The sequence below is a fragment of the Sebastes fasciatus genome, chromosome 22 (genome assembly GCF_043250625.1).
Source record: "Sebastes fasciatus isolate fSebFas1 chromosome 22, fSebFas1.pri, whole genome shotgun sequence".
In the NCBI taxonomy this organism is placed as follows: Eukaryota; Metazoa; Chordata; class Actinopteri; order Perciformes; family Sebastidae; genus Sebastes; species Sebastes fasciatus.
In genome coordinates this window covers 20934833-20953963 of record NC_133816.1, presented here as the reverse complement: position 1 = coordinate 20953963, position 19131 = coordinate 20934833, and the positions used below count along the sequence as shown (strand labels likewise).

General features: G+C 39.0%; 1 protein-coding gene across 2 annotated transcripts; it reads left to right on the top strand.

Moving 5' to 3' along the window:
* The first annotated feature begins 810 nt into the window (after positions 1–810).
* Positions 811–14105, top strand: mtm1 (myotubularin 1). Of its 2 annotated transcripts, none has more exons than XM_074624062.1 (16): positions 811–947; positions 5477–5559; positions 6099–6171; positions 7594–7688; positions 7878–7988; positions 8607–8708; positions 10041–10124; positions 10260–10409; positions 10588–10773; positions 10932–11114; positions 11227–11382; positions 11516–11563; positions 11693–11785; positions 12348–12461; positions 12554–12730; positions 13260–14105. In XM_074624062.1, the coding sequence occupies exons 2-16, from the start codon at positions 5503–5505 to the stop codon at positions 13446–13448; spliced, it is 1818 nt and encodes a 605-aa protein (XP_074480163.1). In that variant the 5' UTR covers positions 811–947; positions 5477–5502; the 3' UTR covers positions 13449–14105. The 2 variants fall into 2 exon arrangements, with proteins under 2 accessions (XP_074480163.1, XP_074480161.1); XM_074624060.1 differs by having other exon boundaries at positions 13257–14105.
* Positions 14106–19131: the final 5026 nt, after the last annotated feature.

The window sequence follows — 19131 nt, the reverse complement described above, 5'->3', positions numbered from 1 at the left end:
ATTTTTTTTTGTTGCAATTATCTTATAATAAGATAATCCATATATAAGGTTTGCTTTTTTATTTTGTAATTAACTGATTTGTATTATTTGTATTATTTGTATTATATTTTATTCATAAAATTATTATCATTATTATATTTTATTCATAAAATATACACAGAACACTCATTCAACAGACAAAAACAGGAATATCACGTGGGAAAAACTACCTTTCCCAGCATTCCTTGCGAGCTCCCAAATTTTGACAACCAGCCAATCCGCGCCATGACAGCCCGGCACGTGACGTAGGGGTAAATTCCTGCTGGTGGCAATTATCTTATAATAAAATAATCCATATATAAGGTTTGCTTTTTTATTTTCCGATTAACTCTATAATAATAATAATAATAATATTAATACATAATTGAGGTCCGATTTTTATTTTGTAATTATTTTATAATAAAATTATTCATATTTAAGGTTTGATTTTTTATTTTGTAATTAACTAATTATTATTATTATATTATTATCATTATTATTATAATAATAATGATAATAATAACAATAATAATAATAATACATATTTGAGGTCTGCTGTTTATTTTGAAATTATCTTATAATAAAATAATTCATATTAAGGTTTGCTTTTTTATTTTGTAATTAACTATTTAATAATAATAATAATAATAATAATAATAAAAGGCTACAGCTGAATCTAATTCTCTCTTTTGTTTGTTTGATTTTATTCATAAAATATTATACACATTCAACAGACAACAGGAATATCATGAGGGAAAAACTACCTTTCCCAGCATCCCTTGCGAGCTCCCCAAATTTTGACAACCAGCCAATCGTCGTCATGACAGCCCAGCACGTGACGTGACGTAGTGGTAAGTTCCTGCTGGAGGCTGTGAGAGAAACAGATCCGACATTCAGACTCTCAGCGGGGAGAAACGCGACTTTACTGGGTAAGTTCAGACATTTAACCTCAACTAGACCACCCGGGTTCATTATAAGAGTTCTTCGGAAAGGTTTAATGAAGGTTTCGACCCACTGTGGAGGAGAAATAGCCTGTATTTCGGCCGTTAAGAAGCTCTTCGTACTCGCACTACAGTAGGCCCTCCGTCTATTTCCTGGTGTAACTCTGCTCAGCTGCTGAGAGTCTGCAGGAATGACAGAGTTGGAAAAGTTCACTTTTAATAGAGGGGTTTATTATAGTTAGCTTTGTTCTTCTCCACTCTGCTTCTTCTTTTTATTATTATTATTATTATTATTATTATTATTATTAGTATTAGTATTATTATTAGATAGTTAATTACAAAATAAAAGCAAACCTTAAATATGTATTATTATTATTATTATTATTATTATTATTTATTAGATAATTGCAAAATAAAAAGCAGACCATAAATATGTATTATTATTATTATTGTTATTATTATTATTATTATTTTTAATAAATAGTCAAACAAACAAGATAAAGAGAGAATTAGATTTGATTGCAGGAAATAATTCAGTTTATGATTTCATGGATGACATATGTTGACTTGAGCTGTAGCTTATTATTATTATTATTATTATTAATTAGTTAATTACAAATAAAGCAAAAAAAATAATAAAGCAAACCTTAAATTCGAATTATTTTATTTTAAGAAAATTGCAAAATAAAAATCAGACCTCAAATATATTATTATTATTATTATTATTATTATTATTATTATTAGCAGTAGTAGTAGTATTTATATTATCTATCATTAGTTAATTACAAAATAAAAAAATATCTTAAATATGAATTATTTTATTATGAGATAATTGCAAAATAAAAAGCAGACCTCAAATATTTATTATTATTATTATTAATTAGTTAATCAGAAATAAAAATGCAAACCTTATATATGGATTATTTTATTGTAAGATAATTGCAAAATAAAAATCAGACCTTAAATAAATATATATTATTATTATTAATAAAAAAAATAGTTAATTACAAAATAAAAAAGCAAACCTTAAATATCAATTATTTTATTATAAGATAATTGCAAAATAAAAAGCAGACCTCAAATATGCATATATATGCACATGCAATATACTTCAACTCCTAGCTCGTTATTATCATTTTATCTCTTTGTGGACACAGATAAGGTCAAGTATGTGCTGATATAGTGTGTGTTGTCGAAGTGAAAGTTGTTGTAATGTGGTTTATATCATCATATATCAGCTACTGTATGTTCAGGTCACCAGGTCAGAAACGGCTCCAATGCTCAAGATATGTGACTGAAAATGGGTTCTATGGGTACTGGCTATGACCTGTGGTGACCTCTAGGATAATCACAGCCTCATGAAACTTTACAGCCACAAACTAAAGACCTAGAGCATTCAGAGGATGGATGGCTTTCCTAGCTATAGATTGACAATAAGGGGGTTTCTGAGCAGTTTACACAACGGAAGTGCTCGCCATCCAATCGCTGAAAAATGCAATTCTTGCAGAAATCTTAAAAAATGTCAAAAGGTTTTTGATACCAAATCACAGCTTGGCTTTTTCTATGGTGTTCCTCAAGGTCTTGGTGTCTTAATGTGGTATTTTGGAGGGATTATTGATCATTTTTTATCAATTCTCAAGTGGTAAAAAATGGTTAAATCTAGCACCAAATCTGTGTAAAAAATGGTATCAACCTAAAAATTGCTGCGACAACTTATGAGACATAAATGAGCATGAGAATGGAAATCAAATACTTCTATCATAATGTTCTAAACCCTTACACACTTTCACAATTAATTTTAGATAATTAATTCATGTTTCATGTTCATTCATGTCTAGAACAGCTTGACACACAGTGCTGAGCTGCATCTCAAATTAATCTTCAGGTTCCCAGCTTTCAGATGATGTTCACCACTTCTATGTGACATCTACTGCTGACCTGCTATCTCCCCCTAAAGACCCCCTGTACCCCATTAAAAAAAAGGACAAAAGCAGGTCTATTGTGGGTGTTAGCGGGTTAACCAGACTATAATTAGCTGCCACAATATTTCCCAGAATGAGGAAGCATTCACAGCTTGTAGTTTCACGTGCTTAAATGTGAGTGTTGATGCAACAAGACCAGATTATTTGACGTTAACAATGTTTAAACATTCACTCAATTCATCGACTTCTCTCTCTCTCTCATCATCCACTCTCTGTCTGTTAGTGTAAACCTTCTACTGTTCCCAACCACAAACCTCTCTGATGGTGGTTAAACCACAGTCAGCCACAAAATATACCACAACAACCCCTCATCTACCTCAGTCACTCCACGCTGTGACTGATTAGTCTGGTTTTCTCTCTTTAATATTGTTTTTTTGGTGGGTTAGACTTCATCACATGCCATGATTTCTAAATAAACTTTCTGTTTCACTTCTTTCACACTTTCCCTCCGTCCATAACTCACACCCTCTCTGACTCACCAACGAATATTCTGCATCACTTTCTCACTTCCTCCTTCCTTTCCTCCTTCCCGCCCTCCTCTCCTGAAGTTTTCATAGTCAGACAGGTTCATTGTGATTGTATCTCCACCAGGAATAAGCTCCATGTATGAACTTGTTTCTTTAATAATGGGATAGTTTCCACAATATAAGCAGTAAAGCAAACTCTCTGATGGCTGACATTTGTATTTGTATTGTCTAACAGTATACACTGTAAAAAAAAAAAGAGTAAAATAACTGTCAATTAATTAACATAAATAAACTGTAAAAAAAAAAACGGTAATTATCTTTATATAATTAGCTTTTATTACTGTAATTTTACAAGAAATATTTTACTTTTAACATATTTATTGTTAGAATAGTCATACACCGTAAATCTAAGACCATTTATATATAAATCACAAATGAAACATGTAATTTCACGTTGCAAAAGCCCAAATTTAGATTAACTCTCTGAAGTTTTGCAAAAAAAATCTGTATTCTTACAAGAAATATTTTAATAATTCCATGAAATCCTATTTTTCTAACATAAATTAATTGTTAAAATAGTCATAAACCTCTAAAAAACTGAATAATTATCTTTCAAAATTATCAAGAAAAGCTTAAATACAGATAATTACGATTGTGATTACAAAAAAATATTGTAAATTTAAGACCATTTACATATAAATCACAAATGAAACATGTAAATTTTACATTTTTTTCTGTCATTTTGAAAATACAGACAAAAAATGTAAAATTTCTTGAATTTTTTTTTTTACAGTGTATACTGTCTGGATCCCTCTGGTAGCGCCCTACAATGCATTACCATGTTGTTGTTTTTTTTAGATGTGTTGCCATGACTACAGCTGAGTGACAGCTGGGATCCAGCACAGCGTGGAGATGTTTCCGTCCCCCGTCCCCCTAGTACACTGAACACCTATTACTCACCTTACCTTTACCCAACTATTGTGTGTAATCGTGGACGCAGTAATTCAATATTAGAAGAGGGCTAGCTGGTTAATTATTGATGATACATAAGGTGGTAATGGGCTCATTGGTGCTCAACCGGAGTCAACGTGGTGATATTGATCACTCTGGTGAAAATGCTTCTACTACATCTTCAGTGATGTTCAACAATATTGTCTGATGCTTGACTGACATCTCTTAACCCTCTGAGACCCATTTGTTACCACTTGTTAATTGATAAAAATGATCAATAATCCCTCCAAAATACCACATTAAGACACCAAGACCTTGAGGAACACCATAGAAAAAGCCATGCTGTGATTTGGGATCAAAAACTTTTGACATTTTTTAAGATTTCTGCAAGAATTTAATTTTTCGTTGATTGGATTGGTGAGCACTTCTGTTGTGTAAACTGCTCAGAAAGCCCCTTATTGTCAATCTAGCTAGGAAAGCCATCCATCCTCTGAATGCTCTAGGTCTCTAGTTTGATCCATACATCCTCTGAATGCTCTAGGTCTCTAGTTTGATCCATCCATCCTCTGAAAGCTCTAGGTCTCTAGTTTGTGGCTGTAAAGTTTCATGTGGCTGTGATTATCCTAGAGGTCACCACAGGTCATTTTATACAGTGAGGTCAAGTTTCTTTTTTTTTTTTAAATGGTCTCACTACAATGAAATGTCTCCTATGGGGACTAATATCATCACACATGAATACAGTTGGGCTCATTGGATCCACAAGAGTCTCCGCTTTACAGTGATACACAATTTATGTAATTCAAAGACTGTTTAGGGACCCCAGTATGCAGAAATATTCAAACACAACATTTTAAAATAGGAGAAAATAACACATTTAGGCTGCATGAAAAAAACACTGCTGTCTTGGACTATGTTAAGACTCAATATGCTTTGTTTGGGTGCTGACAGCAGCAGTATTACTGATGTCTTATCTGACATGGTGTATTGTTGCCCTGGGGCTGTAATGAAAGTGTTCTGGTATCTCATGTTTTGTGCTGATGGATCTGTGCTTATAGTCTGGTATTATACTGACCGAGAGTAGGACACCACTAACAGTGTCTGTGTGTCTCTTTCTCAGCCTGTGGAAGCCCCCCTCCCTGAGCGATGGCCTCACCAGTCTCAGTCTACAACTCCAATCCCTTGGACACACACATCTCCAGTGTAAGTGTCTTGTTTGCTTTTATGTGGTGTATCCGCAACGGACTGTGTACCTGTCCCAGCTAGTTAAACGGCGTGTCCTTCTGTTCGTCCAATCAGCCGTTAGCAAAAAAGGGCTCACTGAGTGGACACGTACAGAAGAAGAATCCAAATACCTATAATATGGCTCTGAAGTAAAAAAAAAAAATAATTAAAAAATTAATAAACAAAAATTCCAAATAAGGATGAAGAGCAGTGGTGTCTAATTTAGTCGCTAAGCCCCTAATTCTTCCATGTCACAGTCCGTTAGTTCAACATCTTAAAAAGGGAAAAGTGGCGTGTTTATGGTGTCTCATCTCACCGGCTACTGGATCTGACCACACTGGAAACTGGCTCCATATTTCCCTTTTGTGGTACTTCCACTGAAAATGAAAAAAAAAGAACTAAATAATGTGTGAAGCTCTTTTATACAGCCTCATCAGCAGTCCTTTGAATAAATGTGTTACTGTGATTTATCTTATTATTTAGTTTTCATGATTTGTGTTTTGTGTGTTTGTTTGTAGACCTCCATAGAGTCTCTGAAGATGGAGTTGTTATCTGATGTGTCTCTGCTGCCGGGGGAGGAGAGAATTATAGGTGAGTACTCACACTTTACTGTCAGGTGAACTCAGGGTCTGAAATTAGCACCCGCCACCCGCCAAATTTGGGTAAATTGTTGGCAGTGGCGGGTAAAATCGTCAGGACTAGGGTCTGAAATTAACTTTCTTCACAAGTATTTTTTTAAATATATTCGCTAAATGAAGGAATAACATTTTAGATCTGATGTCATTCAATGTTCGATATATTTTACATAAAAAACATTATAAATGTACTGTACTTTGCTTTTGTCATCTATAGTGGCATAAAACAATTAAAATGATTATGATTATTTAAATATTTGCTTTGATTTAAAAAAAATCTTGGTAAGTTGTTATGAAGTAAAACAGTCATAATTCTCTCTATTATCTATTTTATATTGATGTGAAAACATCTCCGTCAAACAACTGGATTTATTCAAGTTTCTCGCCAAAAACTTAATTTTACGAGATTACATTTGAACACATCATGATGACGTTGTAATTTATCTTCACCCGATGGTCATTTTTGCTGAGCAGAGCTTGAACGCCTCATAATAATAACTCAATGGCACCTCCGTTAACGGTTGTAGCTCCGTCATTTAGCCAAGCAGGACTGTTGTGAAAAACAAATCTGTGTTGAAATCAGCATGAGGAGAGTTAGTAACGTTAGCTGTTCACATTCCTGCTTGGCTAAATAACGGAGCTACTAACGTTAACGGAGGTGCCATTGAGTTATTATGAGGCATTCAAAATCTGCTCAGGAAAAAATGACCATTGGTTGAAGGTAAATTACAACGTTATCATGATGTGTTCAAATGTAATCTCGTGAAATTAAGTTTTATGGTGAGAAACTTGAATAAATGCAGTTGTTTGAAGAAGATATTTTCACATCAATATAAAATAGATAATAGAGAGAGAATTATGACTTTAACTTCCTAACAACTCACCAAGATCTTTTAAAATCAAAGCAAATATTTAAATAATAATTTGAATTGTGGGGATTTTATGCAAATAACCACTATAGATGACATTAACAAAGTACAGTACTGTGTACAGTACCCTCCCGGCCTCCCCCGGAAGCTGCGGTATAATTCAAACACTTTAATTTACCGTGTATATAATGTTTTTTATGTAAAATATATCAAACATTTAATGACATCAGATCTAAAAGGTTATTCCTTCATTTAACGCAGAGATTTCAAAAGTGGCAGATAAATAAAAATACTTTCCCGCCGCAGTGACATGTGATGTAGATGCCAGTTACTGAGCGGGTCTGTCCTTATTAGTCTCTTATTGAACACTCGGAGTAGACGGTATTTATAGACTACCTTTGCTGCACGGCTCTCTTCTCTTTTTCTGCTTCCTCTTCTCTGTATGTGAGCTGATTTCTTCCCTTACAGTGCTGCTCACTGCTTAAATGTTTGTTTTCATGTGTTTTCAGATAAAGAAATCATCTACATCTGTCCGTACAACAGCGCCGTGAAAGGCAAAGTGTTGATCACCAACTACAGACTGTACTTCAAGAGCTCAGATGCTGTAAGTCACGTTAAACTCACATGGTCACATGGTTTCCCAGGTTGTTCCAAAGTTGTATACTTAGTCTCCTTCAAAGAGAGTATTTCTTGTGAGTATTATAATAGTGTTTTCTACTGATGGCAGAGAGGACTTTATTGGTTGATGTAGTTGTTGGCATGTGTAACGACATGCTGACTCTGTTTGTTGAAGGATGTGGTGGTGACGCTGGACGTTCCTCTGGGCGCCATCAGTCGGGTGGAGAAGATGGGCGGAGCGTCCAGCAGAGGAGAAAACTCCTACGGCCTGGAAATCACCTGCAAGGTAGGCGTATGTGTGTGAGTGGGAGAGAGAGAGAGAGAGAGAGAGAGAGAGGTACGTACAGCATAAGGAATGTCTATAATTTGTGCTTGTACCACCTCACAAACTAAAGTGGAGTTTTCTAAACAGACAGAAATTCAGCTCACATTCAGCGTTACTCACTAAGTTACTCAAAAAGTTGAACCTCAGCTCCTCTAATAAGTCTGTGATAAACTGTGTATCCAAAATAAAGGGTTAAAATTCTGAAAATTACTGAATATTTGGTAGTTATGATCAGGACTGAAGTTGGTTAAAAGATCTAACTTATCAAAAATGGAAAATAATATTAAAGAGGACCTATTATTATGCTCATTTTCAGGTCCATATTTGTAATTTGTGTGTCTACTAGAACATGTTTACATGCTTTAATGTTAAAAAAAACACATTATTTTATTACTATCTGAAACGCTCCGTTTTTTTTAAAGTCTGTTATAGTAGTGCAATGCTAAATTTGTGGGATAAGCTATTAAAATCATCAAATGTCAGCATCAATGCTCACAGCAATCACACATACTTTCTTAATGAAATGCTTTTGTCTGCTGTGTGTGTGTGTGTGCTGATCTTCTCCTCCGTCCTCCTCAGGACATGAGGAACCTGAGGTTCGCCTTGAAGCAGGAAGGTCACAGCAGAAGAGATATCTTCGAGCTCCTCTTCAAATACGCCTTCCCCCTCTCACATGGTCTGGTAAGACTTCTACTGCCACCTACTGACGAACAGACAGAGGGTTGTTTCTTGTATCTGGAAATAAAGGATACCTGATTATTTGCTGGGCCAGCCGGGGAAATTCATTTAAAAGATGATACGGCCTCATATTGGTTGGACACTATGTACTGTATGTCGAGGTCACTCTAAACAGAAGGCTCCGCTGCCTTTGTTGTGACTATCAGTCCAGTCTTTGAGTGTATTTAAAGCAGCAGACTATTCAAGTCTACCCAGTATTGGCTGACATTTCCCTGCTGACAGCCTTCCTCCATTTGTTTCAATGCCCAGTATTCATTCAGTGTGCACGAAATGCAGCCCCCGTCGTGTGCCACACAGAGCTGCACCGCCCACACCACGGCTACAGCTGCTCGGCTAATGCTAAAATATGTGTCAGAGCTAGCCTGACGGGGCTACCGTCTCTGGTTTGGGCCTCACACGTATACTGCTAACAACCTCCTGCTGGCTGCACTGGACAACAATTCATCAGGTTTATCTTTTAAGAGTGTTTATATCTCAGACATTCACTCTTCATTTCCTGGATAGACAGTGAGACCTACAATAGACCTGTTTTTGTGTTTTTTAGGGGGGGGGTATAGGGGGTGTTTAGGGGGAGATAGCAGGTCAACAGTAGATGTCACATAGAAGTGGTGTACATCATCTGAAAGCTGGGAACCTGAAGATTAATTTAAGATTGTGTGGGTACCCAAAGAACTCTTTTTCATTCACATATCTTGAGGTCAGAGGTCAAGGGACCCCTTCTTTGGAGCGTTATTTAACCTCCTTCCTGACATGGTTGGTACTAATGGTTACCTTAGTTTTTTTTCTAGTTTCATATGATATCTGATAACCTAGCCAAGCTGACCTTGACTCCCAAAGGAGCCGTCCAGTCACAGAGCTTAAAAATGTGTTTGCATGCTCTGCTATCAGCTAGTGGAAGCTGAATATGTTGATATGTAAGAACCAAATAAAACAGTCAGCAGATTCAGGGTCTGATTGTGACAACAAAGCATGTTTTTGTAGTATTTATTCGTGCTTTAAACAATTAGGCGACTAGTCAGTTAACAGAAAACGTATCGTAATGCATCAAGCTTCTTTTAATGTCTCAGATTTTTCTGTTTTCTATCATTGTAAACTGAACATCTTTGAGTTTTTGACTGTCGGTCGGATGGAACAAGACATTTGAAGACTTAATTACACAACCCTGCTTGAACTACCCTTTTAAGTCACTCTTGGTCACTCTCAGGGCCACTGTGCTGCTGTTGTTGTACTATTGTAGTGTGTAAAGTGTCCTTCTCTTCTCTCCCCTCCATCCAGCCACTGTTTGCGTACGTGACTCAGGAGAAGTACGGAGAGAACGGCTGGGACATCTACAAACCCATAGAGGAGTTCAGACGGCAGGTAAGTCACAGCTTTAGGACTTTACTATCACCGTACTGCTTCTACTGTACATCATTTTGTTGTGTGAACTACAAATTAAAAACAGTAGAATCCTGTTCCAGTGAGTAACTGCTGATGATCCTTGTCTTTTTAAAGGGCTTACCTAATACCAAGTGGCGTATTACATTCATCAATAAGAACTACGAGCTGTGTGACACCTACCCCACTGTGCTGGCTGTACCCTTTAAAAGTAAAGAGGAGGACCTCAGGAGAGTGGCTGCCTTCAGGTCAAGAGGACGCATACCGGTGAGCACAAAACTCCTCTATAGAAAACTGAAGAGGTCCACTTACTGGCATTTACATTACGTTCTGTAGCATGGAGAAATCAGATATTCATTCTTAGATACACGGACAGTACTTGTTAGTAGGAACGATGAATCGGTGAGTCCATGTCCTCCGGTACTGACTGGGCTTTGTGCTTCAGGTTCTATCGTGGATCCACCGGGAGAACCAGGCGGTGATCGTCCGCTGCAGTCAGCCTCTGGTCGGCATGTCCGGTAAGAGAAACAAGGACGACGAGCGCTACCTGGACGTGATCAGGGAGGCGAACGACACCACCAAGCTCACCATCTACGATGCTCGGCCCAGCGTCAACGCCGTGGCCAACAAGGTCAGAAGGGAGAGGAAGTACTCTCAAGGGGGTTAAAGGGCTGGTTTGACTAGGGCTTATATAACGGCAGTTTCATGCAGCCGATCAGCTGAGAATCCCCCAGCCAATCCAATTTACTTTTTAATTCTAGTTGATCTTAACGTCTTTGCTCTCCTCAGGCCACAGGAGGAGGCTACGAGGGTGACGAGTACCTCAACGCAGAGCTCGTCTTCCTGGACATCCAGAATATCCACGTCATGAGGGAGTCCCTGAAGAAACTCAAGGACATCGTCTACCCCAATGTGGAGGATTCTCACTGGCTGTCCAGTCTAGAGTCGACACACTGGCTAGAACATGTTAAGGTGAGGAAAACATTCCATCATCTAGGGGTACATTATGATTTTAATTTGAGGTATTGTGCCTCTATGGGCTGTCGTCACTCGTAGTCTAAATAGCGTGTTTGTGTGTGTGCAGCTGGTGTTGTCAGGAGCCATCCAAGTAGCAGACAAGGTGTCCAGCGGGAACTCGGTGTTGGTTCACTGCAGCGACGGCTGGGACCGGACCGCTCAGCTCACCTCTCTGGCCATGCTGATGCTGGACAGCCACTACCGCACTCTCAGAGGCTTCCAGGTCAGTAAACCGCACAACCAGCAAAGCAGCACAGTGAGCTCTAAATGCACCCGTTCAGTGGTTTTTAACTGTAATTGAATGTCAGCTTTAGTGAAACGAGTGGACAGAAAAGTGAAGATTTGTGTCGTTTCAGGTGCTGATTGAGAAGGAATGGATCAGCTTTGGGCACAAGTTTGCCTCAGTGAGTAACTGCTGTCTTTCGGATGATCTACTTCAGCTGTGTGTGTTTTTAATAGGAATCCATATGCAATACTGTCAGATATTTTAAAGCAATATTGAAACTGTTGTGTGTGTGTGTGTGTGTGTGTAGAGGATAGGTCACGGTGACAAGAACCACGCAGATCAGGACAGATCGCCCATCTTTGTTCAGTTCATCGACTGCGTGTGGCAGATGACTAAACAGGTATGTTGAACTCATCTGAATCATCCATGATCATCAAGTTTTTGATCCCAAATCACAGCATGGCTTTTTCTATGGTACTCCTCAAGGTCTTGGTGTCTTAATGTGGTATTTAGGAGGGATTATTGATCATTTTTATTAATTCTCGAGTGGTAACAAATGGTTAAATTTAGCACAAACATCTGTGTAACAAATGGTCTTCAGGTTCCCAGCTTTCAGATGATGTACACCACTTCTATGTGACATCTACTGTTGACCTGCTATCTCCCCCTAAAGACCCCCTGTGCCCCCTAAAAAAGACAAAAACAGGTCTATTGTGGGTCTTAGAGGGTTAACCAGACTATAATTAGCTGTCACAGCATTTCACAGAATGAGGAAGCATTCACAGCTTGTAGTTTCACGTGCTTAAATGTGAGTATTGATGCAACAAGACCAGATTATTTTGACTCAAGATGTGTGAATGAAAACGACAACAGGGAGTTTATCTTAAAGACCAATCCACCAAAGAGCGTCGGCTGATCTGAGATGACTGAGGCAGACTTTGTAACTCCTCTTCTCCTCTCAGTTTCCTACAGCCTTCGAGTTCAACGAGCGCCTCCTGCTGACAATCCTGGATCACCTCTACAGCTGTTGCTTCGGGACTTTCCTCTACAACTGCGAGAGTGCACGAGACCAGCACGTAAGACTCACTCGCCCTGAAAACAAACACACTTTAGACTTAAACCTGCAGCGTAAACCTCACAGTCACATCCCTTTCTTTCTGTTGTGCAGGAGGTGAGATCGAAGACGGTGTCTCTGTGGTCTCTGGTCAACAGTAAGATGGAAATGTATTTAAACCCCTTCTACACACCGGAGTCCGGCAGGGTGCTCTACCCCGTCGCCAGCATGCGCCACCTAGAGCTGTGGGTAACGTACTACATCCGCTGGAACCCACGTATACGACAACAGGTAGGACTGCCAGTTATGTAATATCCTTTTACCCTCTGGGGGGCGCTAGAAGCCACCACTTTCATTGTGTTTCTGTAGTTATGAGATTTCCCATGCCATGTTATGATTTGAGCATATTGTTTTATGCTAAATGCAGTACCTGTGAGGGTTTCTGGACAATATCTGTCATTGTTTTGTGTTGTTAATTGATTTCCAATAACAAATATATACAAACATTTGCATAAAGCAGTATATTTGTCCACTTCCATGTTGATAAGAGTATTAAATACTTGACAAATCTCCCTTCAAGGTACATTTTGAATAGAAAATGTGTGATTAATTTGCGATTTAAAAAAAAACGAAGCATTCGAATACTGATTTGGAGGTTGAATACCATGGCAACGGTCGAAGCTTTGAAGCTTCGAAGCATTCGGGTCAGCCGTACAAAAAATGGCCGTTGTTGGTTTTATAACTGGATATACCCAGAGCTGTGTATTTTTCAGTAATGTGTGTGTGTGTGTGTGTGTGTGTGTTGTGTGTGTTGCAGCAGCAGAGTCCGGTGGAGCAGCGCTACAAGGAGCTGTTGGCCCTCCGAGACGAGTACTTGAAGAAGCTGGAGGAGCTGCAGCTGTCTGACTCCCCGTCTTCCCGTATGGCTAACATGCCCACCCCCAACACCTCGTCCTCCAGCGCCTCCACGCCGCCACAGCAATACACACACCTACAAACTCCCCTCTGAGGGCTGGTGACACACACACACACACACACACACACACACACACACACACTCACACTCACAGATGTTGACTTGCACTTACTTCACTCTGTCAGTCTCTCACACACACACGCAGGGAATGAATTAGTTTCGTGCAGTAGTCCTAACTGTTTATAACAAATAATGCTAATAAGATTTAGATTTGATGGGTAATTCTAACACCATAGTGGTGATGATGGTGATTTATGCAATATGTCACAGTACAGCCTTGTCAGACTTTTCTACACACACACACTCTCACCGTACACGGAAGCCTTAAAGACATTCAGTGGCTTTCAGTCCAAGGGCTTGAACACACAGGACACACGGTGTATGTATAGGCGTTCACACGGGCAGCAGAGCAGAGCCCAAGTCATGTGTTGTCTCCGTATGTCATACTGATTGGTACGGAAGCCCTGAGAGGCTAAAAAAAATAATCTGGTGATGCATTTTTACTAAGTCTGATCTAAATAGTTTTATCTCCGGTGTTTATGACTGGAGAACAGGTGAAAAAGAAAAAGGTTTTGCCAGGATAAATTGTCGGAAAAAGTTTCGAATAAAATTAATAACTAAAATAAATAGAAAATTATAAAAGTAATAAATAAAAAGTAAAAAACAATAAAAGTAATAAAAAAAATAAAAGTAACTTGTATAACTTGCTAAGAGGTCAAGGGAACCCTTCGAAAATTGCCATGCCAGTTTTTCCTCGTCAAAATTCAGTGTAAGTTTGGAGTGTTATTTAACCTCCTTAGTGACAAGCTACTATAACAAGGTTTGTACCGATGGATTCATCAGGTTTTCTAGTTTCATATGATACCAGTATCTTCACTCTGGCTTTAAAAGGAGGTTAAACGGAGGAAAACGTGAAGGAGGCTGTGTTTGACGCTCAAAATGTTTTTGGGGAGAGGACCCCTGCAGGGGTGTAACATAAAATAGGGGGCTCATCCGTGACTAAAATCACAGCCCGCTACAACCTAAAAATCACAAGTTGCGTTAATGCGTTAAAGAAATTGGTGGCGTTAAAACTAATTTGCGTTATCGCGTTAACTTTGACAGCCCTGAAAAAATATATATATAAGGAGGAAGATTATCCTGGCAGAACCTTTTATTTCATCTGTTCTTAAGCCATAAACACCGGAGAGAAAACAATTTATATCAGACTTCGAAAATGGAAGAATATTTTTTTTCTCACATGCCCTCTCAGGGCTTCCGTAGGTTTGACAGAAACACAGCGGGAAAAAACTGTTGGTGGTTTTTTTTCTTTAATCAGATCACCACAGAACCACATTTAGGTAAAGGCATCTACTATGGGTAGATCCCCTTTGCTGCCACTCTTTTTGCTAAGCTAGTGTTAAAGAGTGTTAAAAGTTCATTTGTGACCTCGGAAAGAAATTTTAACTCAAGGTCTGCTCACCAGCTTTTTCAGCATTCTGAGATTTAGTTTGAGGATTATTTTGTCAAATTACATAAAAATAGGTGTTGAAATATACGAGACAAAACCCAAAGTTTGCCAAGCAGGGTCTGAAATTGGCAAAAGAATGTTGAATTTCAGACCCTGTTTGCCAAGTCATGACAAAAATAGAGACAACACATTTCCTTGGAAACCAAACACATTTCATAGTTAGATGTCGGGACACTGAGAGGTGACACCGACTCCTGCCTTTGTCCTGCTGCTACACAAAGCGTTGGCGTTCTCCGTGTGAACAAATGCTAGTCAAGATGTTGTACAATTCTCACTTTCTTTCTACTTGCTGCACTGCTACTGAGTGTTGCTCCTTTCCCCCCCCCCTCGAGGGATCGATTAGAGCTGCTGCAGAGCTCACGCAGCGGAGAGTTGGAGGCTTAGAGCTTCGACAGTGAACGCCACTGTTCGTCTCCAGCTAAGTGTATATATATATATCTATCAAGTGTGTCAGATTTGGATGGGTTGATGTGGAATTTGTTCGCTTATCAACTTGAGGATGAAAGCTAGAGCCGTCTCTGTCGCGCGCGTGTTTTTTTTTGCCGCTGCTATCAGCTAAGCTCACCTAAGCAGTATTCTCCAGTAAGCTGCGGCGCTGAGAGCAAATGCAGTTCTAGCATAGAAAGTTTGGTAAGAATGAATCATTTACTTTTATGAATGAAATATATTTCAGGTGCTCAAGATAGTCTAGGGACATGAAGGGGGTGGCTGGCCCTTGATCCTGGATTACCTCTTCTATTGTTGTCACTAAACACAAACAGACCCCCCCCTGGATGGAGAAACCAGCCCAGGTCCATGAAAGCCTTACCATGCCAAGATGTTTGTAACCAGCACACGGTTTTAGGGACAGTGAGCGGAGGTAAACCGGTTAGCTCTCACTCCCTCTTAAATACACTTTTTTTTGTAAACCAGACTGTTTCTAGATATTCTATCCAACCCCCCCCCGCTGAAAAGTCCCATGTGAAAACTCACATGATGTCATCGCACATGTGCCTTTTGGACAGGTGTTTTCTGTTCATTTCAATTGGATATTGGAAGAAAGAAAAGTGTTGTTTGCCAGTTATCTAATTGGTTTAGTTCAGGGCGTCAGCAACCTGCGTCTCTTTAGCTCCTCTCCAGTGGCTCCCTGTGGATTTATAAAAATGGAAATGAACAAGTTTTTTGTTTACATTTTCATTTTTATTTACCATTGTTGTAGGGGAGGACCCCTGCAGTGGTGTAACATAAAGTAGGGGGCTCATCCGTGACTAAAATCACAGCCCGCTACAACCTAAAAATCCCAAGTTGTGTTAATGCGTTAAAGAAATTGGTGGTGTTAAAACTAATTTTTCATTTTTATTTACCATAGTTGTAGGTCTATGGTACGACGGAGTATTAGGGCCACATTGAGGAAAAAAAATTAATCTGAGATTTCGAAAATAAAATCATAACATTACGAGAATAATGTCAGAGTTTAAGAGAGAGAAAAAAGTCGTAGTATTATGAGAATAAAGTCAGAAGTTTATAAAGTAGTAATTTAACGTAATATTACGACTTTTTTTCTCGTAAAGTTGTGACTTTATTCTCGTAATATCAAGACCTTTTTTCTCTTAATATTATGGAACCGGAAGGGACTTCAGGCTCTCAATTGGACTCTAGATTACAGCTTTGTGTAGCAAATCGACCGTTGATGTCCCCGGACATCAGCATGGAAATTGGTGTAAAACATATTGTCATAACTAATAGAAATGATGTAGAAAGCTATAAAAAAAAAAATAAGGGGAATTATCTTTGATTGTGTTTGGAAAGTAACTGTTGGCAAATAAAAATGTGATTTTTCACATAGGAAATTTAATGGAAGAGAAAGGTCAATTGTTGACATATTGTTGAATGATAAAAGTATGACCTAGTATCTCATAATTCTGGCTTTAAATTGTATAAATAGTACACATTTTGACTTAAAGTTGAAGTGAAAATTATGACTTGATATCTCATTATTTTGAGAATGAGCTTCTATTAAATTCCCCAAATAAGAACACATGAAAACCAACCTGTCCAAAAAGCACATTCTTTAGTAGTCGTCTCTTTTGGGTTTTGGTGTCTACAGAGCAGCGTGTGCAGAGTCAAACTCAGGACATCACATGTACAACAGTGTGTGTGTGTGTGTGTGTGTGTGTGTGTGTGTGTAAACAGAGAATTGAATTGCCTGATATGAGGATTTTGCTGCTAACTCCCAAAGGGCTCCCATTTTTGGTTAGTTTCAGACAGAAAAATAACGGCCAGCGTGCTGGTCACACGACTGTCACAAACGTATGTACTGTATCATTCAGTCTGTCAAGATGATGACGGGACTGTTTTATCACAATCGCTCTTGAGTTCTCAGTCTGGTAGTCTGCAGTCTCTGGCACTTTATTCCCCAAATGGGCCACTTTAATAAACTAGAAGGGCCCAATCAGCTCCAAAATTTTTAATGGGTTCTTCCTTGACCCATGCTACTACCTTCCACCAAGTTTCATAAAAATCGGGCCAGTAGTTTTTTCGTAATCCTGCTGACAAACGGACGAATAAACCAAACCGAAAACCTCCATGGTGACATTAACTGGGGGTTTTGGTGCCTTCAAATGAAGCTCGTGAGCTCGTGTTTACAACATGGGAAGTCGTGTACACGATATGCTTGGCGTTCAAGCTAAGCGACGGCAATATTAACGTTACTGTTGGCGTCTAGTAGTAACAATTTAGTAAAGCTAGCAAGTGGGTAACATAATGCAGGAAATGCAAAGACATAATGACAGAGGAGACAGATGAGGCCGTTGGGAATATCAACATTTTCTTCAGACATATTATAAAATTAAGAAGAAAAACAACTAAAATTACAATATGTTCACTTATTATGTACCGAAAAATGAACTTCCAAGGCCTCCGCCATTTCTGACAACGTCAACGAACACGTCACAACTCGTGAAGCTTTCAGAAACTTTCCACTTACGAGGTCGTGAATATGGATTCATCTCGTGAACACGACCCCATTTGAAGGCACCATATGATTACTGGAGTACTGTAAGTTCAATAAATTGTCTGGTGTGTTATTTCGTCAGTGCCGGCTGTGGGATCCATCACTGACAACAAGAATAAAACCAATGGATAGCTATAAAAAATAGGAGCTCCAGATCAGATTCTGGTCGCAGTTCTGTGCTCTCCGGCTCAAGCTTCAAACTTATACAGGGTAGATAACACCTGGAAGACTACTTGGACCGCCACTGTAGATCATGTCCACCTGACACTATATTTGTAACATTTCATTAAAAAAACCTCCTTCACAAATGAATATTACGCTTCAATACCCCCCAGAAGTTCAGGGGCATTGGCGGTCTGACTGAATGGTCCGAGGCCCGTCGGCCGATCCTTCTCTTGACCTGGGTTGAACACGAGTCGGACGCTGGTGATTGGATGTTTCATAGCAAAATGCTCTTTTGGAGTTACCTCCAGTCTTCTGGAAACATTTCTACCCATAATATTTCCTCACACTTTACTTCTCTACAGCGTCCTTGAATTCCCAAATAAGCATCCTTTCTGGTGAAAGAGATTTGCGTTAAGGATGCTCCGAAAAAGCCAGCTCAGACTCCAATACAGTTCCCCTTTTGGGTTTTCAGCAAGTTGGACGCAACGATGCATCGAGATGATGTGTTGTATGTTTCAGTGTGACAGTTTCAATTGTGAATGAGGTGCAATAAGTCATTTTTGAAAAGTGTGTCAGGTCGTGTCCAGATTCGTGCCTTGATTCTTGTGAGAATCGCCTTCACCTCTTCAGAGAAACGTACTCTATTGCTATCCTGGGTCATGTTTGAGATCGACTGCTCTGTAGTTCAGGGGTTCCAGAGGAAGAAAGCCTTGTATCTCCTCCTGCAGGTTATTCCACAAGTAACTACAGAGTGCAGTGTAACTGCAGCGTTCTCGAGAATCGCTTGTCGACTCCAGAGAAGTGAAGAAGAGTTCGGTTGTAACGTTAGTACATCCAGCATCCGGCTGCTACTGATGACATAGTCAACTCAGTCTGCAGAGCCCCAAAGCCCTGCCCCCCGCTGCTGCATAGAGCGCTATCGCTTGTTTATTCAAAGATTAATATTGAATGTGTCGCGTGTCCAAATTGCACCAACTTCGACACTGCACATCTTTGGGTTTCCAGTAATACACCCGCCAAGTGTGAAGTAGATCGGATGAACGGTTTTC